The 18,210-nt window shown below is 39.1% G+C and overlaps 1 protein-coding gene across 2 annotated transcripts; it reads left to right on the plus strand.

Annotated features, from left to right (window-relative positions):
- The first annotated feature begins 282 nt into the window (after nt 1-282).
- LOC5579666 (calpain-B) lies at nt 283-17,960 on the plus strand. Of its 2 annotated transcripts, none has more exons than XM_001648072.2 (5): nt 283-608; nt 6,093-6,242; nt 15,455-16,138; nt 16,198-17,599; nt 17,717-17,960. In XM_001648072.2, the coding sequence occupies exons 2-5, from the start codon at nt 6,138-6,140 to the stop codon at nt 17,752-17,754; spliced, it is 2,229 nt and encodes a 742-aa protein (XP_001648122.2). In that variant the 5' UTR covers nt 283-608; nt 6,093-6,137; the 3' UTR covers nt 17,755-17,960. The 2 variants fall into 2 exon arrangements, with proteins under 2 accessions (XP_001648122.2, XP_021706039.1); XM_021850347.1 differs by lacking the exon at nt 283-608 and adding an exon at nt 5,442-5,983.
- The last annotated feature ends 250 nt before the right edge of the window (nt 17,961-18,210 follow it).

The raw sequence follows: 18,210 nt of genomic DNA on the forward strand, positions 1-18,210 counted from the left end.
TTCGACTTTCGGTCGGTCTAGGATCTTTTCGTAATGGAAATTTTCTCGGCTTCCCTGGACATAAAGTATTATTCGTTCCTGACACACAATATACGAATGCGGAAACAGCAAACTAAGGCAAAGAAAGATGTCAAGTAATGATTGTGAAGAACTTGAGGAACAGGCTCTGTCCCATTCGAGTCGTAATGCCAAGAAGAAGAAGGTTATCTGTAAACAACAAAATAACACCCGCATCTGCTTCTTGGCTAGACTAGGCTTGGATAAAATCAATATTAAAACAAGTGTCCCACTGGTTGGACAACGAGCGCACTAAAACACACATCGCCCCTTTCCACCGGCGTTTCTCAACGGGTTATAGTGAGCCGGACATGTAAACTAAAACGCACATTTCGCACCCCATCCCTATCTACCTCTTGGATGGCCGATCCAAGCAAATCGCTAGTTGCACAGTCTGTTATCATTCTTCAGTTGACACCGTTGTGTCGCCGCTTTTACTGAGCTTCACAGCACTACCATTCACAGTTCGCTGATTCAACGGCAGTCGGCGAACTTGAACTCGTGGCGTTCGAAATTGAATTAGGTGAACCGAGTTGCGTTTCAACGGTTAGGTGAGTACATCGAAGGTTTGCATTGCCGGCAAGAATTCGCTGAAGTGAAAAGTGTAAGCTACGTGTGATTAATCCAGGAAATTCCTTCAGAACAAGTACTTAAAGCACGTTAAGGTTGTACCATATGTTAGCAATTGACAATGAAGTGAACGGTGCCACGGCTAGGACGTGACACGACGCCACATTAGTTCCAAAGCGGTATCGTCGATATCATCGAGACAAGATAACGGTTAGAGTGCGCTCCGGTGACCTCCACCTGTGAATAAGGAATAGTCGAGCGTCTGCTTTGCTTACTTCAATTCACGCTCAATTAAACGATGGCGCTTCGTTTGCAACACAGTAAACTCCTAGATTGCGCATTTGAAACGGGCCATACTACACGGTTCCAGGACAACAAGACGCGCTCTAAAATATGATGATAATATGGCTTCTTAAAGTCCACATCGTACCTTCGTGCTGTGCGTACACAAATTCCCTCTGCTCTTGGAAGCTTTTAAAACTACCTAATGCAATATAACAGTACTTTTCAGTGCTACTAAAACAGTAATTTTTCCACCAATTGATCCCTTTTCGACCCTTTTGAACCAGTGCCTTCGGTTTTTCATTAGACCCGTTAGCAAAAGTTAACGGCTATATTCCTTCTTGGATACCGTCTTGGGAAAAAACCTCTTAGAAGGTCACGTTTTCTTTCGTTTATTCACCAAACATGGTTGCAACTACAGACAAAAGTAATGGTGAATCTCTGAATTCACAATTTCCTTCCAAAAAGTGGGATTTAAAACTGTCACTAAACGTGGCAAGAATGGAAGAAAGGACGTTTCTCCGGAATGCGAACTTTCTGCCAACGGTGAAATGGAAAATGTAGATAATTGCATCGAAATGAGCAATCAGTTCGATGGTCTAGACAAATTTTCCGAATACCAAATCTAAGCAGTCTCTAGCCCAGGCTCTTTGATTCAAGTGAGGAAACAAAAAGTGCCGCCTATCGTGGTCAGTTGTTCCGAGTTTGGGGGATTTAGGCAGGAGATCTTGAACTCCATTAGGGGAATCAAGGTTTCCTTCCAAATCGCAAAGAAAGTAGACTGTCGCGTTTTGCCGGAAACTCTTAAAGATCGCGAACTTCTACTCTGACATCTTGAAGAGAAGAAGCACACTTTTTTCACTTATGACGACAAAACTGAACGTTTGTTCAAAGTCGTCTTGAAAGGTCTCTCAAGTGACTATAAGTCACCTGAAGAGATCAAAAATGGTATAAATGATTTACTTGGATTTTCCCCAGTCCAAACAATAATTATGAAGAAGAGATCCCAATCTGGCATTCTTCGGAAAGAGCTTTCTCAAGAATATTATTTAGTTCACTTAAAACAAAAATGGTCCAAATAATATTGAAGCTTTACAAAAAGCTAGACTTATGTTCGATGTCCGTGTGACATGGGAACATTTCCAAAAACCTGGAGGAAATTACCAGAACCCCACTCAGTGCCGACGGTGCCAAAAGTGGGGTCATGGCACAAAAAAATTGTCGCAGGGATGCTAAATGCATGATTTGCGGAGGTTCTTCTCGCGCTAAGGGCGTCTGTCCAGTGAAGAATAATACCACAAAATTCGTATGCTCGAATTGCGGGGTTCCTCATAAATCTATCTTTTGGGATTGCCCTTCGCGTAAGCGAGTCGTCAAGGCTCGTGCTAGACAGATTAAAGGTAATATCCGTTACGATAACTATCGTTTCCGGAATTTGCCTGGTTGAGTTTCGAACAATGCTTATTTTTCAGTTAACGATCGCTTCATTAAGAATTATACTCATCAGGCAGATTAAAGTCATGCTCATTCACAAAGTAATTTTATTTTGTCGGGTTGCCGTTCAAATCTTTTAATTTCGAATGAATCTACCCAACAAAAATCCTATGCCGATATCGTAGCAGGTAATTTGAACTCTTCCCCTTTTCATACTGCCGCCACAGGAAACTTCTACTCCGCCTCTTCGTCTACCGGAAATTCTAACGGAAAATCATCAGATAATGTACCCACTTCAAGTGATATTTCTCCCTCTGATTTTATTTTTCTAATTGAACAATTGAACCAAATGATTGATGCAATATTTATAACCACCACTATAACTGAAGCAGTCCAAGTTGGTGTAAAATTTACTAATCAAATTGTTATTGGATTACATTTTTGATAATAAATTGAATATTTTAAATTGGAATGCTCGTTCTCTGAATGGTAAAGAGGACGAGCTGTTTAATTTTCTTACAGCTAATAACGTGCATATAGCAGTTATTACCGAAACTTATTTAAAACCTGGATCCAAACTAAAAAAAGATCCTAACTTTTTTGTTTATCGTAATGATCGACTTGATGGGGCATGTAGGGGAGTTGCAATCATCATTCATAAGCGTATAAAACATCAACTGTTTACGTCATTTGAAACTAAAGTTTTTGAAACTTTAGGTGTTTCTGTTGAAACACAGCTTGGTAAATATACTTTCATAGCTGCCTATTTGCCTTTTCAATGCTCTGGACAGCAAGTTAATTTGCTCCAAACTGACTTGCGAAAATTGACTCGCAATAAGTCAAAATGTTTTGTCATTGGTGACTTTAATGCCAAACATCGGTCATGGAATAATTCTCAAAGTAATTCCAACGGCAGAATTTTATTTGATGAGTGCTCTTCAGGATATTTCTCAATTCAATACCCTGATAGCCCTACATGTTTTCTCTCTTCTAGAAACCCTACGATTGATTTGGTTTTAACCGACTCTAGTCATCTTTGCAGCCAACTGGTTACTCATGCTGATTTTGACTCTGATCATGTCCCTGTTACGTTTCAAATATCCCATGAAGCGATTCTCAATCCTATCAGCTCCACTTTCAATTATTTTCCAGCCGACTGGAATATATATGGAACATATATTGATTCTAATCTTGATGTTAACATTTCTTTACAAACAACACTTGATATAGACAATGCTCTTGAAACTTTACCAAATTCCATTGTTTTAGCCAGGAGCATCGCAATTCCAAAATGTGAAGTAAAATTTGAATCGGTGATTATAGACGACGATTGATCCGGCTTAAAAACGTGAGGAGAAGGCAATTTCAATGCACTAGCGATCCTGCTATGAAACTTATATGGCAGGATTTGCAGAAAGAAATCAAGACACGTTTTCCACAATAAGAAAACAAAAATTTTGAAAATAAAATTTCTCAATTGTACCCTGGCTCTAAGCCCTTTCGAAAATTATCTAAAATTTTGAAAAAACTTAAGAAGCCAATAGCGGCATTGAAAGAGGAAAACCAATTATTACTAACTAATTGCGAAAAAGTTCAAAAACTTGCTATGCAATTTGAAAGCGCGTACAATTTTAATTTAGGACTTACTAGTCCAATTGAAAATCAAGTTACTTAGGACTTCAAAAGTATTCTCAATCAAGAGAAACGTTTTCTACATCCTCATCAACTTCCAGAAAGTAGCATATCATTCTTAGTTGATATATTTAACAAATGTTTTTTCAGTTGGCAAATTTTCCTGACAAATGGAAAATGCTAATGTTGTACCAATTTTAAAACCAGACAAAAATCCTGAAGAAGCTTCTAGCTACCGACCAATCAGTTTGCTTTCCTCCATCAGTAAACTTTTTGACAGAGGTTATTTTGAACAGAATGATGGTCCACGAAAATTCAATGTTTGCCAATGAACAGTTCGGACTCCGCCATGGACATTCGACCACTCATCAACTTTTACGTGTAACAAATTTGATCCATTCCAGCAAATCTGAAGGCTATTCTACTGGTCTTGCTCTTCTAGACATAGAAAAAGCATTCGACAGTGTTTGGCATGAAGGTTTGATCGTAAAATCAAAAAACTTTAATTTTCCAACATACATTGTTAGAATAATTCAAAGTTATCTGTCAAATCGTACACTTCAGGTTAATTATCAGAACTCCAGATCTGAAAGACTTCCTGTAAGAGCTGGTGTTCCTCAAGGCAGTATTTTGGGACCAATATTATACAATATTTTCACATCTGACTTACCTGAGTTACCTCAGGGATGTCAAAAATCCTTGTTTGCGGATGACACAGGCCTCTCCGCCAAAGGACGAAGCCTGCGTGTCATCTGTAGTCGATTGCAAAAAAGTTTGGATATTTTTTCTTCATACTTGCAGAAATGGAAGATTTCTCCTAATGCTTTCAAAACTCAACTAATAATATTCCCACATAAACCAAAGACTCTTTATTAGAAACCTTCAAGTAGACATGTTGTCACGATGAGAGGGGTTCCAATGAATTGATCAGATGAAGTTAAGTATTTAGGGCTCATACTAGATAAGAATTTAATTTTCAGATATCACATATAAGGCATTTAAACCTAATATGTATTTAAAAAATCTAGAATGACTGTATCCACTTATTAACAGAAAATCAAAACTCAGTTTTAATATAAAAAATTTGACTTTCAAAGAAATTTTTAGGCCAGCCATGTTGTATGCTGTACCACTATGGGCTAACTGTTGTAATTGCGGAAAGAAGGCTCTGCAGAGGATTCAAAATAAAACTTTGAAAATTATTCTGAAGCTCCCTTTCTACTACAATGCAGTCGAATAAAATTATCAGAAATTTTAGACAAAAATCGTTGCAATCTTGTAGTGTCACGACAAGTGCTTTATACATTCATATTATTAATATTTTTTTCACTTATAAGCAAGTGAATTCAATTTACCTGTCAAAATTCTAAACTTCTTCAGCAAATGAAATATAATATAATGTTAACAACGAACACAAAACACCTAGATATATGAAATATATATATTAAACACTCAAACAGAATAATAAATGATTTAAAAAAGCAGTTACAATCTGAAATTTATAAAACCGCATTATTCGCGAAATTACTGTAATTATGACTTTGTGGCAACAAACGGATGACTAATGTGGAAAACTTGTTAAAATTTTGTAGATAAATACAATACGATTGTTTTGGCAATAAATACAAGTTGACTTTGTAAAAAATTAAATATGAGATAACTTATTGCATCACTGAAAGACAATAACAGCCATAAACACCAATTCCAATAAAGAAATGTAATAAACGGGTAAAGCCACAGCTCCTGATAACAGAAGTGCACCCGCACATATGAAGCGCCAAAGCGAGCGACGCGCAAAGCCGCAAAACAAACAGATAAAAAGCACGTGTTTTAAAGCCAGCGAATGGAGAACCACAACAAATACAAAGCGGTTGAATCGATCGATGCGACCAAGCGGCAACATAATCGGGTCGCGAACTTAGAACAAGATTGCCTTGATCGGGTAGTTTGTTGTTGTTCGCGCAGCCAGCGCTTCGTTCCGAGGAAGCACTCCGCGAAGCGGGCAACAGTAAGCACTTGACAGTGTTCGCGATCGCGGGCTTTATTACGAAATTGTAGTTGAACAAAAGCCACCGTTAATCGATCACTTCTGTCTGTTTTTTTTTTGCCCCAATTAGTTCGGAACTGGGCCAACTGAACGCGATATGGATTTGGGCTAAACCATGAAACAATTCATCAGAAGGAGCCTGGACGGATCGGACGATGGATCCTCGACGTCCAGCAGAAGATCATCCCGATTCTTGGCGGTGGATTTCACGCGCGATGAGGTAAGTTTTCTTGATAGATCATATAATTATTTGGAAGAATATCATATCACTTGTTAGTTCAATATTTGTGTTCTAATAACTATCACTTTTACCCTGATATGATCTTGCACCCAAAGATACGCCATACTCAGAACAGCTCTCAATCGCATAATATTTTGGAGCCTTGAAATTTAAAAGAATTGGTCTTATGTACATATTTAAGCGTTCAGCAAGCCAGTTTTGCTACTGCACCCCACAGACGCTCAGACGGTTTGACCAACATTGACTCCGCCCCAGGTTGATGCTCATGTTGGTGCTATGTTTGACCGTGTGTGATGCTGCTTGACGAACCAATTTGACAGTTTGTGAAACCAATTTGACGGTTGACGAATCGGTCGGCCAAAATCAAACGAGTGGGCGGAGCCAAATGTTTGACGAACCGATCGTACCGTCTGTAGGGATGTTGCGCGAACATCATGTCAGCTTGTAAAAATGTATCCACTGCAAGTCACAAGTGTACCCAAAAAATAAACAAAGTACTGGACATATTGGACTTGGAAGGTATTTCGATTCGAGATTAGGTGTCTACACTTCATTGAACCTAATCAATTCATCAATTAGTCACGGATCATTGACTCCAAATCCCTGTGCCCACGGTTTGGACTACAAGCAATTCGATAAAACAGCACCGTCGTTTTTGAGACATTCGGGGAAGATGGTGAACATATTCCGGATTAACAGTGGTATTACCCACAGAAACATCAGAATCAATCCGAATTGTCATCAGCTACAAGTGGAACAACCTGTATTGATCCGGATCAGTGATGTGAAACAATCAAGGCAACTAGTTGTCAGGGAAGAGCAGATACGGATGTGTTTTGTGTACGTTTCGGTTTAAAGTTGTGATTCGATATACCCAGCAATTGTGAAAAGTGTAGCGAAAGGATTTCTGCTGCAAAAAAAACTTTCTCGTCATCAATTGCAAGTGACCCAACCCTGTATAGACAAAGGAAGCATCTGTAATCCCTTGAAAACGACATCTCACACCACAGTAGTCGAAGTAACCTCCAGCACTAGCCCCATACATTTCCAGCGGAGGTGATCTCTCATTTAAAAAAAAAAGTGCCGAAGTTATGCAGCTTCAGAACTGGTATTGGCTGTAAATTTTGCTTCCTCATGAATTATGGATCTGCTGAAATCTAAGTGAAGCGGTAACGGAGAGACAGATATAATGAAGAGCTGCCGCTCACAGCTTCTTTAAATCGGAACCCTCACCTCCACCAAACGACTTCCTACAAGGATACCCTAACCAGACCTATGCAACTGGTTCAACAAGCGGCCGTTGAGTTATTTGACATATTTCTGATATTAAATGATTTTGTCAATCTCATGTCGGAAATCAAACCACGCTACGTACCGTTTTCTATTTCAAAATATTCTGGAATTCCATAAATCGAGTGTGGGGGTGGTTGTCTCCCAGGTTTTCACTCAATATGACTCAATGGTCATGTCACTTTGCGACTGTATTTGAACATAGACAGGTGAGTAACATTCATTGGCATGATTGTTAAAACAGATCCCCTAAAATTAGCTATATATACCGTAAAACGGGGTAACTTTGATAATGCGGGTAACTTTGATAGTGCGAGACCCACAACATATTAAACGAAATAACATAATTTCTGTTAATCAGTTAAGCAAAACGAATGCAAAAGTAAAGAGTTTTAGTATGACACTTCATGTCAAAGCTATTTTCATTGGAATCAAGTGCATTTGAGGCATTTTAAACGAATATCAAAAATTGACACAATTTTAGCATTTTCGAAACGCTTGCAAACAATCTGTTCTACGATCACTATTTGATGTAGTTTTGAATAGTTGGCCACTTATCTTTGACAGCCTAGTTATCATAGAACTTGAATACGGTCTCAAATCTCTTAGCGAATAGCATTTTCACAAACTGGGATCATTTTTGTAATCTAAGTCAGAAATTTCCATATAACGTTAAACGCCTAGAGGTATGCAATGCCCTACAAATGTTCGTTATTCATTAAATTTTGTTCGATTCCTACTCCATTATCAAAGTTACCCCAAAACAGAAAACCAACTTTCGATTATATGAAAAATTATATATCCATTCATAATATATCTTTTGGAAATCTATCGACTGCAATCGATAGCTACGATGCCAGTACTTGTTTTAAAAATATAAATTACTATTCTTTGAAACAGCATGCATAAATATTCAAGTTTTCTTCGAAAAAACTATCAAAGTTACCCCGTTTTACGGTACTATAAATTTAGATAATTTAATGACTAAATGTTAATCGTCCAACAACGTTGAAACCACAAACAATGAGAAAACGCTAGTGATCCAATTCCAATTCAGTCAATAGTCTTTTCAAGTTGAAATTTCCACAATTTCTCTAAGCATAGAACATTGTCGTCAAATAAATGGAAACTTTTGAAAAGAGGCTCTTTATTAATGATTCAAGTTTATCATTGCAACTTGACCAGTCGTCTTATTATTATCTCTTATTACATTTTGGGGATGGTACACCATTCCCACCTTATCACGCTTTTTGTGTGAGACCACCCTAAATTTTTAAATCTTGACACGCTTGGTTTCTGTGAATGTCATTCAAAATTTCTCAAGCATTTTTTTTTTGGGATTTTCCAGTAATTACCTTTAGAGCTTTTTCATTAGTGCGAACCTCTCCACCGCTTCCTTCTAGAAGTTTTCCCAAGAACTTTCCGTATTGTTTTTATTTCTCCAGAAATTCATTCAAATTCATTTAGTGATTCCTCCGCGAATCGCTCCATCAATTGCTCCAGGAAGTTATACACATAAATAATACTAGCAGACAAGCATGGGAAAATTCACTCACTCACCCGAACGCTACCGATAAAATATCTGCAAAGTATCTGCTGCCACCGAATGTTCAATGACTGCCGAACGCAACTAGGGTGAGCGCAATCCTGACGAATCGTAGACGATTGAGATAAACCAAAAATGAAAAGATATACGGAGCGGAGAGAGCACCTATCCTCTCTTAAATTGGAGACACGAAAGAACGCGTTCGCTATTCGATCACTGAAAGCTTCCTGCGAAATGTACAGATTTTGCGTTCACTGAAACATTTCGCCTTGTGTATTACCAGTCAGTGAACGCTCTTCAGCTCTCAAATACGAATGCCACTCGTGCGGAATCGGAATGTAAAGAATCATTCGCTACAGCAATCGGATGCCTTCGGTACAAGGAGTCGGTAGTGAATCATTCTGTTGCCGTTTTTGTCTAACTTGTCGCTCGGCGAACAAGAAGAAAGCGCATTGGAAATTGAAACACTCAGCTTGGTCGGAGAAACGGCAGTCTCGCTCTTGACCGCTTGTGGATGTGAGCGAGAGAAATGCAATAGAGCTTAGTGACATTTGAACACACGTAGACTAGCATAGGCTCGTCATACACAGTTTGTTTTTGTTTTCCTCAAAGAAACTTGCACACCCTTTCCAGACTCATCAAAATGCATATGGAAATATTACCCAATTTGAAAAATTTATACCCCGATTCTGGGTGTTTTCTGAGACAGAGTGCATATTGTTTTCCTCTAAGGTTCACAACTACTTCTACACTAGGGCACCCATACCATTGGGCGTGATAACCACTATATTCGAGTGACTGTTTCCCATGCTTGCTAGCAGGATTGTTAAAGGTTTATTTTAGAAATTTTCATACGGATTCCTTGAAAAATATATTAAAGAAATACCGTTTTGACTCATATTCCGAACACTTAAGGCCAAGAGTGACTTCAAATGCATCTAATAGGCATACATTAACTGATATTTGTGAACATTTTAATTTCTTCGTTTAGTCTAACCGTTAGCTGTTGGGTGTGCAGATAAAAATCTCCATTTAAACCTGTTTAGTATTGTTTTTTTTTTACACAAAAGTATGTAACAACTTTTTGATTCAAATGCCGAACACTGTGTTCATTCTGTGTCATAATCCGAACAGCTTGAATAAATCGTTTTCAAACGATTAATTTCGCAAATAAATTCATCTGAGCTAGTTTTAAGGGATTCCAGGAATTTTCGAAAAATTCCTCCAAAAGTGGCATCAGGAAATTTATCTACACTACTCTTACTCCAGGAAGAATTTCTGTATTTTCTGGGAATTCATCAGGATTTTCTTCCAGAGAGCTACTATATTCAGGAATTCACCTGTGGATTGTTTTCTTGAAGTCTTCTTCCAAAAATTCTATAAGTGCTTTTAAAGTTCTTGAACAATTTTTCAAAATTATTCCAATTATTCCTAAGCGGAATGTTTGGATGACTCCTTGAGATGGTACACAAATTATGTTACGCTAAATTTCAACTTTTTCGACCTTCTAACACCCCCCCAGAACACTTTTTGTATGAGTCCTCCGAAAACTCTGCAAGGATTGTCACGCTTGACTCGACCATCTTGGAGCGTGACGTAATTTGTGCATGACCCCATTACAGGAAGTATTTCTTCAGGATATACTGTAGTAATCCGAGGACTGATTTGTTAAGGAAACCAAGCAAAATCTCCACAGGAATCTCTATTAGAATTCTTCCTTCAGGAATTAACTCAAGAGTATCGTCCAGAGATCACTCTGAGGATTGATCCAAGTTTTTTCCAGGAACTTCTGGAATTTATCCAGGAATTTAATCTGCAATTACTTGAAGGATTCCTACAACAATCCCACAAGGGATTCGTTTGTAAGTCTTCAAGAGATGCCTCCAAAAATTCCTCAAGAGAATTACACCATGATTTAATGCAGAATTCTATGCTGAAAGTTTATCAGGGATTTCTCCAATATTTATTTCAAGAATTCCTTCAGAAATTAATCTACGTTTCTTTCAGATTTTATCCAGTGTTTCCCCGGAACTTGTTTATGGGATTCCTCCGATATCTTCCGGGGATTCTCTCATATTTTTCCAAGAGAAAATTATCACAAGGATTCCTTCTGCACCAATTTCAAAGATTCCAGGGACTTCTTTAGGAAGCCCTTCAAGGATTGCTCCTCCATTTCTTCAAGTGATGCCATCCCTCTAGTAATTCATCCAGGGTTTGTTCCAGTAATTCCTTAGGAATTTTACAGAGGCTCCTGCAATTCTTCCAATAAAAATCTCTAGGAATTTTACAAGATAATCTTCCAGAGATTTCTCCCGAAATTTATTACTACGAAGGTTTCCTATATGAATTTCTCCAATAAATTGCAGCGATTCCTTTAGGAATTCATAAAGGGATTCCTCCGAGAATAGTTTTATTTTTATTTTTTATTTTTTTTTCTCTTTTTATTTATTCATTTATTTATTATTTGTATATTTCATCCGACTGTTGTGTCTTAATGAATAAAGTCTTAGAACTAGTTAAACATATATCGCAAAAGCCTTGTCTTGAATTTCTTGGTCGTTATATTAACCCTCTAATACCCAAATTTTTATTTTCGATTTAAGTATTATTTTTCGTTATCTAAAATCGTTCTAAACATGTTTTGGGCATTTATTTATTTTTATTCGCAAATTTTTAAATTTTGGTTTTTGATTTTTATAATTTTTATTTTTGAACATCCCTAGCTTTTTTCATTTTTTCTTGAAGCCTTCTCTAGTTGTTGATTTTTGGCAATAATAAAAATTTAAATTGTTGCAGTATTTTTAAAAATTTTAAATTTTTAATTTTTTTTCGGAGCGTATTTTATTTTCCGTGTAACTAACGGAAAAACAGGTTTGAAATGATTTTAATACCACCAGGCTCTTCTTTTGTGATAGGTTAATCGTAGAAAAATATAAAAGGTACGATTTTTTATATTACACGTAAAATGAAGCCCAGGCATTGATAGGTTATATAAGAATACAATTTTTCAAACAATTTCCAAAAATACAAAAAAGTTTCAAAAGTCATAAAAAACTTTTCTTATATGCGTGTTATGAGTCAAGGTATAAGCCAAAAATAAAATCATTTTGATTTCCGAGCTACAAAAAAATACACAAAATTCCAAAGTGTACCCCGTCTAAAGGCGGGGTTGGGTATTAGAGGGTTAAAATCAAACAGACGGAAAACTTCGTTAAAACACTCCATCATTGATCGCACTGGTTCTTGGGAAGCGTAGTCACGTCGTCTGAATGGTAATCGAAGAAACTCGGGACGGCGAATGGCGTAGTTTGGAATATTGAAGTTAATCATTTGGAGCAAGTTGGGTGCATCGCTCTCCGCGGCTATTAGTTTAGCTACAAACAGAGCTTTAGCCCGTTTTCTTTTTTACTCCAATGTTTCAAGTCCTATCAGAAGACAGCGACTCTCGTACGGCGGCAGATTTAGTGGGTCACTCCATGGCAAGTTCCGTAGCGCACATCTAATGAACCGTCTTTGAATGGATTCTATACGGGAAGCTACAGTGCTGTGGTAAGGATCCCAAACAATTGAAGCGGTTTCAAGGATTGGTCGAACAAGACTTACGTACAACGATTTGAGTGTATACGGGTCTCTAAACTCTTTACTCAATTTGCACACAAACCCTAATTGGCGTCGTGCTTTGTCGATGATCTCTTCATAGTGATTCTTGAATGAAATAGCGGTATCCAGACTCACGCCAAGGTCTCGAATAGTTTGAGTTCTGTTCAACAGCTCTCCGTCGATAGTATAGTCAAAAGACGCGTGGTTAAATTTTCGATGGAAGCTAACAACGAAGCACTTTGAGATACTAATCTGCATCCTGTTGGCATGACACCACGCTGCAAACTTGTTAAGCAGATTTTGGAGCTTATGACAGTCTTCAATACTATTTACCAGAATGTAAAGCTTCAAATCATCTGCATATACCAGGCAGACATCGTCCCCAAGGTGTATGATAGCGTCGTTCATATACAGCGAAAACAAAAGCGGGCCCAAGTTGCTTCCTTGCGGCACCCTAGAACTACTTGCAAACCATCGTGAGATTGAATATCCAATTTTCACAGCCAACTTCCTTCCGCAGAGGTATGAACGAAGCCATTCAACAAAGCTGGGAGAACATCTTAACTTGCCCAACTTTTCCAGCAATATGTCGCTGCTTTCAGATCCGTGTAGACAGCATCTACCTGCCGGCCTTGCTCGATATTCCGTAGACAAAACGAAACGAATTCGCTCACATTTGTAGAGACACTTCTTCCTGGATAAAAACCATGTTGGCTCGTAGAGATATAGTGTTTCGTCTGGCAGAACATGTAATCCGACACAATAATCTCAAATAACTTCGAGCATGCATAAAGCGACGTAATACCACGATAACACCGTGCATCGTTTTTATGCACTGGGAACATAAACGATGCTTTCCAGCTTGTAGGGAAGGTACAGGTTCTCATTGAAAGATTGAAAAGGTAAACTAGAGGCTCCAGTATTTGTTGACTGCATTTTTTCAGGATAAACGAGGCAATTCCGTCAGATCCAGGGAGATAAGAAGATTTCAACTTCATCATCGCTTTCTGCATAGTTTCATTTGAAATTTCGAATGTAGCTACTTCTATACATCCAGCAGGCGTCAATTCGATAGCAGCATCAGTACTTCCAGAATTCAAATCAAACACGGAACTAAAAAAGAAGCGAACAGTTCACATTTGTCCAACGAGGTGTGGGCACATTGTTGATCCAGATACATTGACGAAGGAAATCCAGTCTCTTTGCGTTTGGATTGTACGAAGTTCCAGAAACATTTCGGATTTTGTTTTAAATTCTGTTCAGTAGAGGCAGTGTGTTGTTGGTACAATCTGCAATTCAAACTGCGGTATTGACGGCTCGCTAACTGAAATGCCAACTTGTTCGCTGCAGTGCGATTTTTGCGATATAATCGTTTAGCTGTGTTGCAACGCCTTTTCCAGCGACGCAGCTCAGCGTTCGACCAAGCTGGCTTTTTCGGAGTACGCCGATGTGGAACGAACGAACGGTTTAGTTCCAGAGGTTCCTCCAAAAATAGGGTCCTAAAGCCCGGTCCCGATTTTAGTGCCAAACGCTTAAGTTTAGGCCAAAAACACATGTTTACTAAATTTTCCAAAGTTTTCCGTTGGTTTAAGTCCGAAAAACATTTTTTTATTTCTTTTAGATTTTGTCACACCCCTTTGGCTTAAACTCAAATTTTGTGTGAATTTTGTTTTCCATGTCCCTTCCGAAATGTCAGATAGGAACAACCCTAGTGTTAAAACTAAAACCCCTGTGGTGTTTTTGTCGACTAAGCGAACGTCAAACATGATCTCAAGTGTCAAGGTTCATTTATGGACCCAATTTTAAAATTAATGTTTAAACATTATATAGCCGTTATTTGAGCGGGAAAATTGCTAAAGTAGTTGAAGTAACATGCTCTTTCGTGTTGTTGAAAAAAAAAACAAGATTTTATCCAACATTTTAGGACCCAATTCCGGGGATTCCCCTAAGAATTCATCCAGGAGTTTGACTATCGATTCATTCTTTAATTTATTTCAAAAATGTCATCAGAATTTTTTCAGGGATTCCTTCAGTAATTTCTTTGGGAATTCCCTTAAGGATTTTTTCAGGGATTTTATTTTTGAATTTCTCAATGGATACCTCCAAAATTTTTGCAAGAATTTCTCAAAGTAAACTTCAAGAATTCTATCAGGTTTTTCTTCAGGAAGTCTTTCAGGTATAACTCCAGAAACTGTTTCACGCATACATCTAAGTATTTCTCCTGGAATTTAACCAGGGGAGTAGCAAACCGTAGACTGAAACTGAACATCTCGCTTATTGTAGTAGTCACGCTGTTATCTTCCATGGGTCATGGTGAACTTGCAGATTCTCGACTGCTTCTACTTAGTAGCAATAGCTTCATACTCTTTGAAACCAACTCGAACCCAAAATTTTAAAATAAAAATAAAATACACGCAGCGAACTGGACTATCGAATTTCATACATTTTGCCTTATGAAAGGTGGAACGATTATTGCAATACGAACGCTTTATGTATCGTTTTAGCATCACTCCACATCAAGGCGTCGATAGGCGCGTGGTGTACGCTCTGGCATATCGATCGCAAGGTTCTTGGTTCGATTCCAGGTTGCCGCGAAAACGTTTTTTGTTTTCAAATTCTGGTTTCATAAGGCAAATTTATGAATTTCAATCCGATTTCTTGTGGCGAATTTTCATAAGGGGTTCCTATATTTATCGATAGTCCATTTGTCTGAGTGTACAACATTACCTAAACCTTATCAAACCTTCATTTGTAGGTTGCCCACAAGACCTTCAACACCCATCAAAACCCTCCAGCGCAGGACTTTTATCACCTGAAACAACGCTGCCTCGCGGAGGGAACCCTTTTCGAAGACTCGGACTTCAAACCGGTTCACGCCTCGCTAACGAAACGCCCATCCAATCCGGACCGATCGATAGAATGGCTGCGTCCACGGGAGATCTGTCGCAGGCCAAAGTTCTTCGTCGATGGAGCTTCCCGTTTTGACGTCCAGCAGGGCAACCTTAACGACTGCTGGCTCCTCACGGCCACTGCCAATCTCACCGCCAACGAACGACTTTTCCGGAAAACTGTCCCACAGGATAACTCTTTCCAAGACGAGGAGTATGCTGGCATATTCCACTTCCGATTTTGGCAGTTTGGCCAATGGGTTGATGTGGTGATCGATGATCGGCTGCCAACGAGGGATCGTGAACTGATCTACATGAAATCCAGCCAGAAGAACGAGTTTTGGAGTGCCTTGCTGGAGAAGGCCTACGCCAAGCTGCACGGGTGTTACGAGGCGTTGAATAGCGGGACGGCTCGGGAAGCGATGCAAGACTTCACCGGAGGAATAACCGAATCGTATAGGCTGAGAGGGAAGGAACCTCCACCAGATAATCTGTTCGAGATCATACACACAGGATTTCAAAGGGGATCCATGTTTGCATGCAATATATTGGTGAGGTATTTTTAATTTGGAATAAGTGGGCCACAAAACTACAAATGATTTCATTGCAGCCGGATCCCAAAATCCCAGAAGCTCACACTCCGCAAGGTCTCCTGAAGGGTCACTCGTACTCCGTGACGAAAACCTACACTATGGGAACGACGAAGCTCATCCGTCTGCGAAACCCTTGGGGCGACGGCATCGAATGGAATGGTGCCTGGAGTGATCGCTCGCAGGAGTGGCAAGCGATTCCGAAGGTCCAACGGAAACAGCTCGGTCTCACAATCGACAACGATGGGGAGTTCTGGATGGACTTTGAAGACTTCTTGCGGTACTTTGATCGAGTGGAAATATGTAACTTGTCTCCAGATCCGCTCGATGATACGGAAGCAAGTAAACGAGGTTGGCAGGTGTCCACCATCGACGGAGAATGGGTCAAAGGCTCAACATCGGGGGGTTGTATCGACTATATGGAATCCTTTTGGACGAATCCCCAATACGTTATTCATTTAGATAAACCTGACAGCGATGATCCATCTGGGATGTGCACCATAGTGGTGGCCCTGATGCAGAAGTTTCGTAGAGCTGAAGATCTGCCTAGTTTGACGATCGGATTCGTTATCTATAGAGTTACTGAAGAACATCTACGGAACAAGCCAGTTCCAATGAAATTTTTCAAGAAGAACGACTACCGAATCGTGGCTCGTTCTATTTACATCAACTCCAGAGAAGTCAGTTGCCGTTTGAGGCTGAACCCCGGAATCTACTTAGTTGTTCCAACCACATTACATCCGATCGAGGAAGGTGAATTTTTGATACGTATATTTTCCGAGTTGCGCAACTGTTTGGAGGAAAACGATTGCACCGTCTGTTTTGGAACGATGGATGATCGTGTTTCAGGGCCCCTCCAGGAAGACGAGGATTGGCCGAAGATGGTGCGACATTTCTACGAATTGGCTGATCGCAAGAAAACCATCGATCACATTGCACTGGGTGCCATCCTGACTCGATTCTTCTTCGCACCTCCCCCCAAAGTTAAGAAACGGTCGAACGTTTGGGTGCGAGTGTGCTTGCAGTTGCAAGAAATCCTTCTGTGTGGATGGATTCCATGCCATCAACCGCAAAAACGACACCAGCCAAAAGCGAAACCCGTTGATCGTGCGCTTGTTCAGCAAATATCCCAGCAGTTAATCTCTCGCGTCAGTGTCAACCAATCTAGTCAAATACAGTACGAACAGTTTCGGACCATAATTCGGGACGTCCAGCAGTGGCACGCGGTGTTCCAGCTGTACGATCTGGATCGAAGTGGTCATCTGGATAGGAAGGAGCTCAAGAAAGCTCTCAACTCTTCGGGATACAACGTCAACAATCGAGTTCTGCACGAACTGATGAAACGATCCAGGGAGTCCGGAGTGGAGGGAATGGAGCTGGTGGATTTTGTACTTTGTGCCGTTGAGAGTCGGAACGCTATCGGTGCGTATTACAATGTTTTTCAGTTCAATATGTTTCCAAAAACCTTTTTTTCTTTTAACTACTGATCATGTAAGTTTTTTGATTGAATATTTATCACTGATTTTTGTGTAATTCCAGAAAAGTTGCAGCAACATATAACGGATGAAGCTGTATGAATAACTTCCAAAACAAAAGTTGGTTGAGCTACTGGATTATGGGATAATGCAATAAACCTAGTGATTTCTTATAATTAAACATATATTTATCAACAGAATATTTTAGAAAAACAATTTGCTGCAAGCTTTAAAACTCTCTTACAAAAGATTTATATACAAAGTATATGTATCACAAAGTTATTTGTTTAGATGTGCTTTAAGTGTATGACAATCTTTATAAAACATACATGAAATATGTTTTTTGATTATTCGTATAAAAATAGAAGGTCAAATAGTTTTAAGAAATAAAATTTGGAAGTGAAGATTCGGATTGTATGTTTGCTACAGAAAGATGTCCGATTTTTATATAAAAAAACATGCTGTAAAAAAATCTGAATGTATACCCTCAAAACTTGTTCATTTGGATCACCAGAAGCTGTCGTGGAAGTTTTAGCAAATCCATCGATTCTAACATGG

This window comes from Aedes aegypti, chromosome 3 (genome assembly GCF_002204515.2).
Source record: "Aedes aegypti strain LVP_AGWG chromosome 3, AaegL5.0 Primary Assembly, whole genome shotgun sequence".
In the NCBI taxonomy this organism is placed as follows: Eukaryota; Metazoa; Arthropoda; class Insecta; order Diptera; family Culicidae; genus Aedes; species Aedes aegypti.

Excerpts from the sequence above, each read along its gene's own strand:
- LOC5579666 (XM_001648072.2), top strand. The coding sequence starts at position 6,138 with ATGAAACAATTCATCAGAAGGAGCCTGGACGGATCGGACGATGGATCC. Across the intron at positions 16,139-16,197 it reads TGTTTGCATGCAATATATTG|CCGGATCCCAAAATCCCAGA; the intron begins GTGAGGTATTTT and ends ATTTCATTGCAG. Across the intron at positions 17,600-17,716 it reads TGAGAGTCGGAACGCTATCG|AAAAGTTGCAGCAACATATA; the intron begins GTGCGTATTACA and ends GTGTAATTCCAG.